General features: G+C 41.0%; 1 protein-coding gene across 8 annotated transcripts in view; it reads right to left on the reverse strand.

Moving 5' to 3' along the window:
- The window catches only part of GLRA2 (glycine receptor alpha 2), a 131519-nt gene extending 117102 nt beyond the window's left edge, over window positions 1-14417 (reverse strand). For 5 of the 8 annotated variants that reach the window (XM_037378269.1, XM_037378267.1, XM_037378264.1 and 2 more), the window contains exons 1-2: window positions 13816-14417; window positions 11545-11678 (exon numbers count right to left, since the gene is read on the reverse strand). In XM_037378269.1, the coding sequence (XP_037234166.1) occupies window positions 11545-11678; window positions 13816-13883 (202 nt within the window). In that variant the 5' untranslated portion in view covers window positions 13884-14417. Of the gene's footprint in view, window positions 1-11544; window positions 11679-13815 lie in introns of those variants that run through there. The other 3 variants (XM_037378270.1, XM_037378272.1, XM_037378273.1) reach the window with 2 other exon arrangements.
- Between the last annotated feature and the right edge of the window lie 812 nt (window positions 14418-15229).

Here is a 15229-nt window from a genome sequence, read left to right on the forward strand (position 1 = left end):
TCACATAGGTAGTTTGAGGGCTGCTACCAATGTAGTCATGGCAGGCTGGAATTCACTGGAGGCCATTAACCTCAGGCATTATAGCTTGTGCCGAGCTCTGTATCATCACAGTGTGGCGCAGAGCACCTCTGAGCAAATTACTTGAAAGCTAACTCATATATTTTTACACAAGCCTCAGTCAGACTTGTAACTGAGTGCAGCCAGTCCCAGAGCTAAAGTCTTCCATGTGCAAATAAGTCTGTGGAAATAAATCTAAAAAAAACAGTGAATCAGAAATCTTACATCTGGAAACTTCCCACTGGAACTATAAGCCTACAGTGCAAAGTTACTTAGATCTTATGTCAGTTTTTAAAATATTCAAATAAAATCGTTAATTCATCACATGTCCATCAAACTTTTTCTTTTTCTCTGAGGTCTCCACCCTTCTTCCTAATCTTTCTATTCCAAGTCATGACAAGCACCTCACTGTAAGGCATCTCTTTCTGAAGTCTTCCTTCCTACAATGCAATAAAGGGATGGGTAGTATTTGGGGAAATTCACTTGTTTGCTTTCCTTATGACATGAAAAGATCCAGGCGCCTACTTCATTTCTTACCACAAAACAGTGCTCATTGAAGTGAGCAAAGGGAAAGGCAGAGGAGCTCAGCCTCACTGGGAGCAGGTAGCAGAGATGCTCCTCGCACCTGATTCTGAGAAACTGCTCAGTTGCTTTGTACTAATGAAGACAGAACTCTTCGCTGCTAATCAGCATGTGAACCGCATAATGTGTGCAGAAGCCTGGGAAACTCCTGAATGTGTTCAAGTAAAAGCTGGTATTACATGTCTGGTCATGAAATCTGCACTCCAGCATAGGGTCAGTCAAACTCCTCCTGGGTAATCTTATTTTTAACAATGTTTTATGAAGTCAGTGCAAGAAACTCATGCAAGAAACTGCACAGAACCACAAGATAAAAAATATTCACTGAGAAGAGAAAGCAGGAGGGAAGTTTTACTTAATTAAATAAAAAAGTATTAATAATAATATTGAAATGTTGTCAACCAGTCTAGGTTTTTATTTTCAGTCAGAACGAACTGCCTCATTCTGCTTGGCATACTCACCTCAAAAGATCCCTTTTAAAAGACCAAAATTGATACTTTGTTCCTTTCTCCCTAAATATGTTTTACTTTGTTCCTCCTGTGTGATTCTGATCTTGTGCTGCAGAAATTAATGGAAGCTCAGTTATAAGCATCAATAGGTAGGTACAGTCTCAAATACAGGGCTTGGTCAATACCTCTCTCTGTGGCCACAGAGAGGTCTCAAAATCAATTTTAACCCCTTTTATTGTTCCTCTGAGCCTTGGACATTCACTTTATTTCAGAATTCTGCCAGCTTTTCCTTTAATGTCTCCATAATGTTCCTTGCTTTACTGTCTGAAGGCATATGCAGGACTTGAAAAAGAGCAGTTTGGGTGACTAACATTTGTGAGGAGACATTGATTTATGGTTGCTAGGAGATTATACACCAAAAGATACATGGTACATAGATGAACAATGGGATTTAGACAAATGGGAACAAATGGGATGGCTCAGGCATAGGAACAAATGATGGCAGTGATGGTCAAGAGCTGGTGTAGATGACAATCTGCAACTGGTCAGGCACACAGACCCTTATACTCATAATGTCTAGGACTAATAAAAAAAAATTCCCTTGTATTTTCAAACCTTTTCCATTTTTTACCTCCTTATACTTCAACCCACTTCCATAAAATCTGCACAGAATATTACTTTGAAACTAACTCCCCCCTCCTGACTCTAGCTTCAAGGCTCCCATCAGCTAATCTGTTGCATGTTTAGCTCAGCTCCTATCCCTCCCCTTCACATATCCCTTCTCCCTTTGGGAACCTCCTATGTGGTCCCCCACATCCTGAATACCAAAAAGAATCTGTCTTTTAACAGCAAGACATCCTTAAGGCACTTTTGGGTGTCTTTCACCAGCAATTTTTTCAGTCATCAGTTCTTCCTATATATAAAAAGGCTGGAAGTAGGGGAGAGGGAATGAGATCTCTTCACCAACGTAGAAAATAAGCATCTTATAAATTGACTGGCTTATCTTTTTATTAATACCAAACCAGCTCTTTGATGCAGGATGCTCAATGCATCGCTGTGAAGAGCATCTTTCACATAGGCTCAAAGCTCTGCTGCAATATAGTGTGTTGCAGGGTCAGGGCATCTAGTCTTTTTCTGGTTTCTACCACCAACAGTCATGCTGAGTAGGAGTCTTCTACAGAGTCATCCAAATGAGACTATATCCACACTGAGGAGCTTATTGGCATGAATTGAATCTGTCCCTAATTATTTATAACTTTGATAAGCAAAAGTTTTTTATTTGATGAAAAAATAAAAGAGTTTAAATCTGTTTTTAACATTTGTGTCTCCTTTACCTCACACAAAACACACCTCAGAAGTGTGACAAAACCAAAATTCTCAGGGGTACGGAGCTGAAGAGCTGCAAAATTATTCTCACGAGTACAGAGCCAAAGAGCTGCAAAATTCTGCCAAACGCTTATTTTTAGGATGGCTCCTATAACCAGACTGACCAAAGGCTTTTAACACCTCAGACTGCTCCATCTGATGGAATATCACTGCCTGGAAAGGAAAATTACTGCAGTCTGAAACTTTTCTGTGGAGTGGCCAGATTTTCATTTCAGTTTGGCGTGGGGGAGAGTATGTGCATGTGCTTATACACAGGCAACAGGCTATGTTCACATCTGGCAAAAAACGTTTTTGCATAAGCTCCTGCTGTGGCCACTGTGCATGCAATTTGTATGCTTCTCTTCAACAACTGCTTTAAATTGCAGTGTAAGGGTTTATATCCGTATTCCAGCCAAAGTGTTACTGTGATATTTTTTTTTTTATTATTTGAGACTAATTCTTTATTAGACATAGTAAACAGCACAACAAGAAAGAGCAGTCCTGATGAGACAGTTTTACAGCCTAAGATGAAGACGTAAAGACAGCACACATTGGGAATGTAGTCATCAGAGGCAGCCTAACATATTGAGTATCGATCTGGTAAATTTTAATCTGAAGTTTTCCCTGACTAACTATATTGGTTTAAGGAAAGCGTTTAGCCTCTTCTCAGCTATATTTCCCCAAGTACAAAAGCAAGAGTGATAGCCCATACTCATGTTCCTGGGATGGAGGAAAAATGTGTTTGTTCATGCAGTTTTCACCAATTGAGTATCAGTTATTATTCGTTAAGGGAAAGTGCCCACAATTCAGCAAGTTGCAGATATTCCCATATTTTCCCATGCAGTCCTGGGCTTTGGAGAAACAGAAATGCATGGGTAGGGGTTATTAGCTTTTGGAGACGAGAATCGTACTGCTAGAGTGCTTCTCTGGACAGCCCACTGTTTGCTACAGCCAAAAAAATCTCAGTCCTCTGACAGGTAGAAGAAGTTGCAGTGCCTGATGCTTTGGTGCATAACACCCAGGCCTTTGTGGAGGAAACCTAAGGGCCTCATAGAGTCCATGGGAAGAGCACAATGCTTCAGCACTGTGGGGCACCACTTTTGAAAGCAAATAATTTGTGATGGCCTCTTTGAGGGTCCTCCTGAAACCCTGCTTCTCAGCAAGGTTGAGGTATCTCATTCATGATTCATTGCACAGATCATTCTCTACCAAGTTACCACAGACAACCTTACTTGAAAAATTAGTCAAGAATTTCAGTCTCTCCTTCTAAAGTTTTGCAGCCAATAACAAAATGTTGAGAGATTTCATGCAGAAAGGGCCTTTCCAGGAGCTTCTGTGCCTGCCTTAGACTTAAAGAATGCAAACTTGCACCTCCTAGGCTACAAGGGAAAATGGGGTGGGATATCTCTCACTGTCTTCTATTCAGAGGAAATGAAATTCATCATAAAGTGCAGCTATGGTCACTTTAAAAAACACGTAATGGGTGCAGATAGCCTACTGAATCCAGCAAGCTGTGCAGCAAAGTACCTAGGATACAACATTTGGATAAAGAGAAAGGGCACTCACACACATTTTTATCTTAGTGGTCAGGGCAATTATCAGGAAGAGTGAAAGAGGTGCTGACTCTCAATTCCCATCCTTACGTTTTCTGTGACAGTTACATCAGCTGCCCCTAAAGTGTAATGGCTACAACAGACACTTCTGTGCATCTCATCAAAAAGGTCCAGAGTAAAGGCTTTCCCCTCTCAGACAAGAACTACATTGCAAGGATGAAAAGCCATGTTCCCCTTCTATTCCTCCCTGGCTTTGTGAAGTTTGAATTCTTTGCTGCAAAACCGGGCCACTCAGTCATTTCCAGTCCTTCAGATCAGATACTGAACCCTTTAAACTGAGGGGAAACTGGACCCAAGATCTTCTGTATATTGCAGAGGAAGACAGGCCACCCATAGGCACGGTTTTGTGTTTGTGGTGGTTTTTAAGTGATCACAGATCCACTCTGAGAGGAATCCCTTTCCTGTGGAGTATAAGGCAGGCTCTGAGATGCCTGGTCCCTACAGGGATATAGAGTTGGAACAGTGCTTCATCAGAGACCCCGGATTTGTTTTAGGAGAGGGTGCTATGCAAGGCAGCCTGGGGCAGTTCTCGACACACTCAGGACCAGAACGGAGGCAATCTGAAGAACTTTAAAATAAACAGTAACGCACTGCCAGCATTACACAGCAGGTGGATCAAGGATTTCCAGGGGGGTTTGTTTGTTTGTTTGTGGATTTATATTCCATCTAATTCCTCTTTTAAAAGCTTCCTTCTTTTATTGGCTCATGAAGCCTTTATGCTTCCACTCTTCCCAGCTGCTAACATGTAGCTGGGGCATAAAGAGTAATCAAGGTGGCTTCATGCCCTTCCAGTACTTGGGGATTACTGGTAGCTGGCACAGTTCAGATAAGCCACTAGGCTGCTCTGATTTATCCGTTATAAGTAACTGAATGGCACTTCTCTCTCATGAACTGTACTGCTCAGATCCTTCGTGGTGTCTGGAATCAGAGCCTTTATATTTTTGTAAATTCTGAATTTTAACTGTGGAGTTGGTGTTTATGACATTTGCCACACGTTGTGCACACTGCATCTTAGAGCTGTGTCAGACCCTGTACCACCCTCTCTGCATTATTTGGGGCACTCTTCTCTGCAGAGGTTAAAATCACCCATTTCTGTGAAAGACTGTGAAATGCGTATTGGGAAGCTGAACCATAAAGCATGGATTTTCTGATGACTTAATCAGAGATTTATATTCATATTTCCAAAGGGAAAAAAAGATAGTGAATTTGTCTAATAAAACTACATATTTCTGTTTAATGTATAAATATTCCTAGTTACTTTATCACAGTATGCAATAGATTCGCAGCTTATAAATTATATATTTATAGTAAATTAAGTGTACATGTTTTTTATATATTCTGTATATAAATTGCATGTTTTCTAAAATGGCCATAGCACGACAAGATGCTTAATGAGTGACCCAAGGGCATTGTCTTCAACTGTATAGAAAATTTAAATCTAAACATGACACTGGATGTGAAAAAAAAACAATACAATAACATTAGAACATGATCAAAACAATAGTGTCTCCTGCTTTGATATCAAAGATCTTTGCCTCTGCTTTGACATTTTTTCATAAATTTCCTTGGCAGTTTATGCAGCAGCAGAACAGTATTCCATGACAGCAGCCAAATCCATTGATATCTCTTAATTAAATCATTCATTCTGAATAAAGGCAACACACACAGATCACTATGGCTAGCCTTTTAAATATAAAATAAGACCCGGGACAGAGCCTCAGCTTGGATACCAAGCAGCATTGCTTAGCTTGTGCTTTATACTGCTGCATGCTCCAGCTGTTCTGACTTGCTTTGGAGGAGCTGGCTGCAGGAAGCTCAGAATGAGATCCAGGGAAGGAGTAAACAGCTAAGCAGCATAGATAATCAGAGGGATTGCTTGAGCTTGCTGTCTGGCCCCATTTGTCTAGAAGCTAGGCATAACCTAACTAGCCACGCAACTCCCCCAGTCTATTCATGCTCTTGGAAAGGACCTGAAATTAAAGAAAGAGGGGAAGGAGGGCAAATTCCATAGCCCTCTTCACCAGCAGTTTTAAAAGAAATACAATTGAAAGGATCCTTCCCTAACTGCAGTTAAAAGGATTCTGCATGAAAACGTGCATCCCTAGGGCAGGGGATTAATATAATTTCCTTAGCTAGATTTTTGTAGTTGAAGAAAAGTAAAACAAACCCAAACAAACACAATATCCTGTGGGTAAGGATCATTGTGCAGCATCTAACTGTGCAGTGAGATACGTATACACAGCTTCATCTGAAAACAGTGTAATTTGTAGATGTGTTTCAAGGCAGAAAATAAATCAGAAGCATTCCTCCCTAATAAAGGATGCTTGCACATTTCAAGCAACCTATATTTAGGGAGTGTGATGGCCTCACATCTGAAAAGTGTCCAGGTAGCCTTCCTTCTCCTACAATGAGCCTTCAGCCTGTGCCCTGCATGTGAATGTACCAATAGTGTGCACTTCCTTACTATGTGCTGTTGCCCCTGGGTGGGATTTGAGTCTCCATCAGACACGGCCCTTTCAGCCTTCGAACTGTGTGGGAAATAGCCCAGTACAGGACACACACTGCATCTGATTTCATGGCCAGTAGTTGTTAGCAACTGAAGTCTGGCTTTGGGAATGTTGTTAACCACTGCAGAACAAATCACTGCAGTCCTGCAGCCCATCTTAGATATGCTTTTCACCATTTGTATATATTTAAAGGTTGTTTTTTGGAAAGGTATTTATTGTGAAGTGTCATGTCTAGATTCAAGTTGACTTCTGCAGACAGTTCCTCTTCTATGTACATAGAAGCTGCTTTTATTTATTAAGCCTGATGCCACTAATTTCACCCTTAAATCATTCAGTGGTTTCCATTCATGCTTTTTTTAGCATTTTGTTACTGGCCAACTCAGGGGACAAATAAGTAAGCAATGGGCTTGAACATATGGGAAAAACTGACCCTTTCTGCCAAGGAGTTAAAGTATTAAAGTGCTTAAGCCATTTCCTGTAACAGTTGTCAAGCCAATTTTCATTAAATTACTTAGTCCATGTATTTATTATTCAGATATAAACCCACTAACTCAGCATGAAAATGACATTACACTGCTGTAATCACAGACTAATCTTTTACAACTACAGTCACTACACCCCCAAACTGCAACCCTCTAACAAGACCTCTCCTGAGTTAAGAAACAGCAGCTTTTGGGCAAGTTAATTCACAGCGCATTGCACCATCCAGTGATGAGGGTAACATTAATGGGCACCACTGTTGTGCATCTCCATGTGACACCATAAAAATTACAATATTCTTTAACAAATGATGACTTAATGGGAAGGACTGCACTTAAAACATAGGATGAAAGTCAATTAAAAGAAAATAACTATCATCGTTGCAAATGTTTTCCATAGCAAAAGATAACATACTTCTGGAGCTCTTGGTGACAAACTCCCCTTCTTTCCTCTCAGTGCATGACAGCCAGTCTACTACTTAAAGCATTTGGCATAAAGGACATAGTAGTGCCTATAGATAGTTGCCTCTATCTCATAATTTCTAGCTTATATTTAGATTTGAAGTGGTTTTAGAAGATGAAGGTGTTTAAAAGTGGAAATAATTTAGTAACCTCTGAAGGTCAACATCTGCTAGGAAATTTTAAATTCAAGCTGACTTTCCATTAGCTACACATCTCGTGTTGTGATTAAGTTGTAGATTGATCCCTTGTATCATGGCATTACACACAGTGCTCTTGAGGGACCCTGAGCTGAATAGACAGTAATCTAAGACAGTAACTTCACCATCCCTGGTTTCTACCAGCAAGAAAGCACATCCTTGGCTCGTTTTATAACACAGATGCCCTGTGCTGCTATTTCTGGTTTTGTTGAAGAAAGTGAAGTGAACAGTGGAGAAACTAAAAGGCATCATTCTGATTTTTTGTTGTTTTGGGTTTTTTTTACCATTAAAAACCATAACATTAATATTAATCAGGTAAAACGTACATCATGCAGGTTTCATTTTTTATTATTTTACAGAAACCGTGCTCAACTGATGTTATAAATGAAGAAGAAACAGCAAATCAATTCATAGGATGGCAAGCATGTGTTTGCTGTCAATAGAAAGACTCTTAGAGACTTCAATTAGTATTAGATTAGAGTCTTCACATTTACATTTAAAAGTATTCCCCTCTGTGCCCTTACACAAATTATTAGTCTATTCAAATTCAATAAAAGATAAGTGTAAGATGAAAAAGTATGCTTCAAGTATCTGAAAGACAGTGATTAAAGGCAATTTTGAGAGGTGTCACTCTGGCACTTCTCTCTGGCTGTTCATCAGTGGGACAGTCCCTCTCAGTGCCTGGTCATTTTGTATATGATCATTTGGAGTGTCAAAAAGAACCAGAAGACTACTACTGTGCTTCCAAATGATTGTAGAAGACAGAAAGATACAAAAAAAGAAAGGATCTTTCCAGACACAGTAAAAAAAACCAACACCACCAAAACCCAAAAAACCCTGTTGTTGATGCTTAAACATTTATATACATATATATAGATACACCTGTTGCTCTCCCAGTACCTTCCTGAATTTTCTAATATGCAAAAGCAAGTTAGGGGAAAGCAGTAACTAATGATGAAATGCTTTACCTGGATAAAACACCTTGTTCCATTAAGTAACATTTTCCTCTCTCTTTGGAATGTGTAGCCTTTATTTCACAAATTAATCAAATAGCTGCTGTTTTCTAGTAGTTCAGACTAGTCATAAAAATATATTTAATTACTGTATAATCAGTGGTGTAAGACAAATGGGTTCTACTTAGTTGCCTTTCCATGAAAACGGACTTTTCTGACACTTTAAAATGCCTATAGTGAACTTGGAGAAAACCATGTAACTGGTCTAAAGCAGAAAAAGCTAGACAAATGCATGAGCAGTGGCACAACTATCTTGATCCACAACGTCTTTTGTGAAAAGCAAGAAACAAATATTAATCTACATGCAAAGACAGATAGTGGATCCCTAGGTTAAACCGTTCCTCCTGCAGACCTCTTTTATGCTTAAAAGTTCCTGCTTTAAAATACAAAAAGTGTTACAAATTAGGTAATCTTCTAACATTTCATCCATCCATCCGTTTATATGATTTAGAATATAAGAATTGTACAATTGTCCATATCCCCAAGAAAGATCTCAAACAGATTGATGGATGTTAGAAGCTGAAACAATTTGTATTATGGTCACAATAAAGACTCAGCATGAAAAAAAATCTTTATAATACTTAACTCCAAGGAAGAAAAATTTATTTTGGCCTCTGTGCAGTGGTATTTCACATTCTTTAAAGGAAAAAAAATGCAATGTAGAACAATAAATATTTTCAGCTTTTTAAAAAAAAACTTAACAAGGCTTGGGCAACTAGACAATGGTTGTGTTTCATATTGACTAATAAAAATGGTCATCAGCTGACAAGGTTTTGACTGATGATGTGAAGTTCAAAACTGAATGGGTTTACTCTCGAATTCTGAACTATGATACAAAATACTCTTCAAAGGAACATAACAAAGAACCAGAAAATCTTTCATACCCCTCACCAGAAGACTGAGAGCTCTGGGAGAGCTCAGAGGTGTGAAGTTATGAAAAAACACTCAAGATGTGTTTATCAGTTCAAACTCCTGCGAAGTACCATCCTGCTCTGGAAAGTGACTTAATAAAAAAACATCAAAATTAAGAAATGGCAGATTCTTCACCATTAAGGGTTCATAGGTGTCATCAGGCAGCAGCTTCATGTCGGGAACACAAACACAAGCAGTGTCTGTCAAACAGCTTAGCAAGTACCACACAACATGCACACCATGCCTGCTCTGCCGATTTGAACATCAGGGGAGCAAAGCTGTGTGTTTGTCTCCTCCTGAGTTTTTCAATAAATAGTTTTAGATATGTACTGGGGAGCAATAAAGAGCTGTCTTTAACTCATCCTATGTACAGGGACTAGTATTAATCCTGGTTTTATCCAAGCTAGAAGAAATTAAGCAGAAGTCTTATTTTGGTGTTCCTCCCCTATAAAGGGCAGGAATCAGTTCTGAATGATTCCTACCATGCCCAGTTCAGGCAATTTTGGCCTTCATTTGCGTTCACTAAAACTTCAGTAATACTTGTGCCAATGCACAAAATGAATGTGAGACCCTAGTGCCATAGTACTTACTACAAGCTAATATGGAGTCTAGTTCAGGAACTCAAGTATTTTGAAAACTAATCTGAAATTAAAACTTAAGGCTTCCCTGAGTAGAGTTTTTTTTAACTTGTCACCTTTCACACCATCGGATCTGAAATCCCTACTAGGTTCCTCCTCACTCAGGCATAGGAAGCAGTCAAAAAGGCACTTTGTTCCAAATCGTGTAATTTGCACATGCCAAACAGAGAGAAGAAACTGATCTTTGATCTAAATTTAATTAAACACTTTTCTCATTGACGTGTGAGCTTCTTCCTTCCTAACAGTTCATTCACTGGCTAAGACACGATTGCTTTTTCCAGTTGTTATCAGCTTTCACAGCACTTCTAACAGGGCTCAAGAGGGAAAACATGCATTTTGGTGACCAGAGCCAATAGATATGAGTGCAAGCATACATTGGCATCAAATTTGTTAAGAAAGAAAGCATTTTATCAGTTTTCAAAGTAAAACCACATTCTGAGCTTTAAATTGTCATAGAAGAGCCAGTTTTGGCGGAATTATGGGGCTCTCCACAAACACAATATTCGCAATGACAAACTTCTCTCCCAGCTGCTTTCATTCAAAGCCACAAGACATTCTGTGCTCAGATCCACAGGGATTTACAGGACTACAGCAAGGAAAACTTGCTGTGAATAGTAATGCTTGCAGAAGAAGCCTCTAGTCCACAGCTGCCTTTGTGCTGGAATGGTGGCAGTGACCCTACACAACTCAGTCCAAATTTTGGGGAGAAAAAAGGGGAGTTATGGAAGTGACAAACAGATTATGGTTTCTCTGTTTTGTAGGGATCCTGTGAAATCAGTTCTTATGGTTCAGTCAATATTCATAGGATAAAAACTTCTGTGTGCATACCTTAAGTCCTATCTTCCTACTTTGGGAAAGAAGATTTTACTTTCTTCAAGTTGAAGGAAAGCATAGACCTTTTCTTCAGAGAACAGCTCAGCATAGAAGTGTTAGATATATTGTCTTCGTGGCTTAAAAATTTCAGGAACAGGTCATCTCTATTGCTTTTAGTGTGGAACCTGGAATCCTATTTGCCACATGGAATTAGTAAGGTCTTCAGAAGTATCCACTGGCAGCTAAACATTACTGTTGTGTGAAAAGAGGGTTTTCAAGCTCTGGGCCCCTATTACTGTTCTCCCAGTCCTCCCCATGGATCGGCTGATCTCCATGATAATATCACACTGGAAAACTGAAGTTATTGCAAAGAGACTCAGAACCCAGAGGTAGAACTCTTAAACCTATAATTTGTCCAAAACATAATTGATTAATTTATCAGAAGTCTTAAAAAACTTACCTTTAAAATTTGGTCTGATTCTAGCATCATACCCCGATGTCCTTCCCATCAATTTGTCCAAAAAATCTGAAGGAGACAGGGTCTGTGAGGGGGATTTTCCAGATCTCGAATCATGTTCTTTACAGAAAGTCGTCCTAAATAAATTATTAGCCACCATTAGCTAATATTTAGCTTGTATTGTATTCAAGTCATGGAGAAATTATAGCACTAAATAAAATTGTTTCAATTCAGTGAATGTAGCCATTAATATTTTTATAGAAACAAATAGTCTATTTTTCATCTGAAAAATTTATTCTAGAAATAAAAATGAGCTTAAGGTACTATGCATGGGCACAATTTGCTATTCAGAAAAAAACTCAGCTTTAAAAAGAAATTCATTACAGCTTTAAGACTTTAGAAGATTCAATTTACTCTTCGTCTTACTGTGTAGAGCAATCTTACAGGGACTTTGATAATCTATTTCATATCATTGCCTTAATTACATGTGTTGTGTTAGAACTATATAACACTGGTTTAAGGTGGTCTTAAACTTCCAAACAATAGCTGGCAACACTTAGCAAGCAACACTGCAAAATATTGGTTTTGTTAATTTGGCGAAGGATATAGATGCAAAAAAATATTTTTTACAGATGCTACCCAGCAAAGATTTAAATCGTGCTGGTGAATGTCTGGATTCTTCCCCAACACAGCAAAAAGTGTTCCACAGTCAGTCACATCTGATCTTAGGGGGTTTTGTACCAATGAACATAGAGTAATCAAATGTATCAGTGTTATAAGCAGCTTGTATTTACATGCAAGTTCTTGGAACAGATCTCTCTTTTCAGGATTTAAAAGCAAACTTCTGGTATCATATCGTGCATGCAAAATGCTGTGTACATAGCATGTTACATATTGCAAGCACATTATATATTGCAAAGAAAGAGAATTTGGGAGTTCCCTGTGGCTGTTCCCTAGGGAAAAAGAAACTAGAATGAAATGGTCATATTTGGTATGTAGAGACACAGATTTAATCAAAAAGCATTATCTTGATTCTTAAATAACCAACTCCATTGTATCTCTATGCACATAATCTTTGAGCTATATTAGAAGTAATTCTATGACTGTGTCTTCTTAACCATTCTCTTTATGTATTTGCTGGAAGGGAACCACTCAGTTTCAGGAGTGTTTCATGGGGTTTTTTTCATGCATCTATATGCAAGTATAAGCAAATTAGATACACAAGTGAGCACCTGAAATGAGAAGCAAATATCAAATCTCTATGCTTTTACAAAAGCACCAGAATTTTTAAAAGGCAAGGTGATCATAAATTCTTGTGGTGTGATTCCTCATGTTTTTTCAGGTTCTATTTACAGGGGGCAGTTGCTTCTTCTAGCTTTTGACAATGACATGGTACCATTAAAAAATGCCTTTAATTTTTAATATGTAATAGATTATATTCTCCACTTAAATACTAATAACATTCAGTTAAGATAATAAAAACTGGAAAATTAAGCCAGTGCAGTTACTTGGGAAGTTCCTACACAAATTACTTTCATTATGAGTTGCGTTGTGATCCCAGGCTCGTGAGTATAAACACTGCTTCACTCTGTCACTGTATATATACTCAATTAGTCATATAAAAGCACTTTATATGTGTATATGTAGATACACAGCAGCGTACAATATAATAATGAACCTCAGCTAAAATGGTGTTTTGGTTGATAAGACTGACCTGTTTGCTTTGTACCGCAAAAAGTCAATAGCTGTAGCAAAAGCTCATAAAACATTAATAAAATTTTATAAACAACAATCATATGTACCGGTACTTTGCATGAGCACAATACTGATGTGGTCCAGGGCTTTCCCAAAATCAGAGGACTGGTTCTCTAATTTCAAATGACTACCTCCCTGACAAAACTCAGTCAATCATCCCCAAAGCTTGAAGAGAAGAGAACCAAAGCAACTTCCTAAACAACATCTGGTGGGAGCAGAGAATTTGAATTTTGGAAGAAAAACTGAGGAAAATGTTTTTAGCTATATTGATACTCAGTGAAAAAAACATGTCTTTGAATCAGAGAAATTGAAAATAGATGACCTAAACTTGAGATTATTATTTTTTGTGTTTGTTACCAAGCAACGAGTCTCTGAGTGTAAAAGGGATAGCCTATATAGAATGAACACAAAATACTCTCAAATATAGCAAACAAACTAGGTTAACATGATGTAGTATCTTTATACTGATGATTTCCACAACCTCTGACAAATATCATTACATAGAGTTGTATCACCTACCTGAAGTGGTTTGTCTTTAAGAAAAATGCAAACAAGGTTGTCAAAATTTTCACTAGCTGCCGGTTCATTCCTCCTGCTTTCTGTGATGATTTGGAAAATATCCCAGAAATTATTCCAGAGAGATGCAGGGAAAAAGTAAGCTGGTGCTGCCTAGATTCCCAAATTCAGCAATAATTTAATTTTCTTGACAATCAGGAAGAGAAGGTCTGGATCTCTACAAACTGGGGGTAAAAAAGCAGTGCCAGTCCTTGGAATCATGGTCAGGTCAAGCCTAGGCTCATCTCCAGCAGCCGGCAAGAAAGAGACAAAGCATCAGACCTGGTCGTTCCCCCGCCTTGCTTTTGGTAATGGAGGTGGGGGGGAAGGGGGGGTGGGGGGATGAAAAAAAAAATCCAGAAAAGAAAAAGAAAGAAAGAAAAAAGGGAAAAGAAAAGAAAAGAAGAGGAAACTGAACTATGCAAGAGGCATCACGCAAAAGGGAACTGTTGAGAGCAGTTCGGCTGTCAGTGTGTTTTATTCCCCCCTCGCTATGAAAATTAGTATTTATGAACGGTGGTGGGGCTATTGGGTCGAGCTGCTTTTCCCCTCTTTGGGCAGGGAGGCGTCGGCGCTGCCGGGGAGGGAGGGAGGGAGGGAGGGAGGGACGGAGAGGGGGCTGGAGCGGGCGGGGGCCGCGGGGAACCCCAGCGCCTGTGCCGGAATGAGGCGGGCGGCGCGCGGTGCATTCAGCACTCGGACAGCTCCGCGCCAGCCGCTGCGCATGCGCCTGACGGGCGGGGGGGGGGCGCCCTCCTGTGTCCGCGTGCGCCCGGGGGTGCCTGCGGGGGTGGGGGCGGGGGGGCGCTGTGGGGGGCGCTGGCGGGCGGGCGGGTGCCTGCGTGGGAGGCGCGCGGCGTGGGCGTGTGCGGGTCTTTGCTTGGGGGTGCTGCGGCCGGGGGTGTTTGTGCGCGGCGCGGGGGTGTCCCAGCGTGCGCGGCGTGGCGGGGTGTGAGGCGGCGGGGTGTGTGGGGCTGTGTGCCTTGGGGGGCGCGGGGGGGGGGCTGTATCCCCGCGGTGTGTCTGCGGGGTGGGGGAGGGGGGCCCGTCCGTGCGTGCGATGTCCCTGTCCGCGGGATCGCGCCTGCGGCTGCGGGAGGCGGGGGCGCGGGGGGCGCTGCGCGACGCCGCTGGAGGCGCCACCGCCCGCTGCCGGAGCCGCCGCCGGGGCAGGGACTGCCGCTGCCGCTGCCCCCGGCCCCTCGCCGGCCGCAGCCCCCCCCGCCGGGCGGGCGGCCCTGCCCAGGGCGGGCGGGGGGACGCCGCGTCGCGCCCCTCACGGAGGTGCCGCCCTCCGCGGGTGTCTGCGGCGAGGCGGGGGGAAGAGCTACCCCGCTTGGTGGGGAGAGGGGGGAAGCAGCCCCTGCCCCCGGTGGCT

This window comes from Falco rusticolus, chromosome 2 (assembly GCF_015220075.1).
Source record: "Falco rusticolus isolate bFalRus1 chromosome 2, bFalRus1.pri, whole genome shotgun sequence".
Taxonomy (NCBI): domain Eukaryota; kingdom Metazoa; phylum Chordata; class Aves; order Falconiformes; family Falconidae; genus Falco; species Falco rusticolus.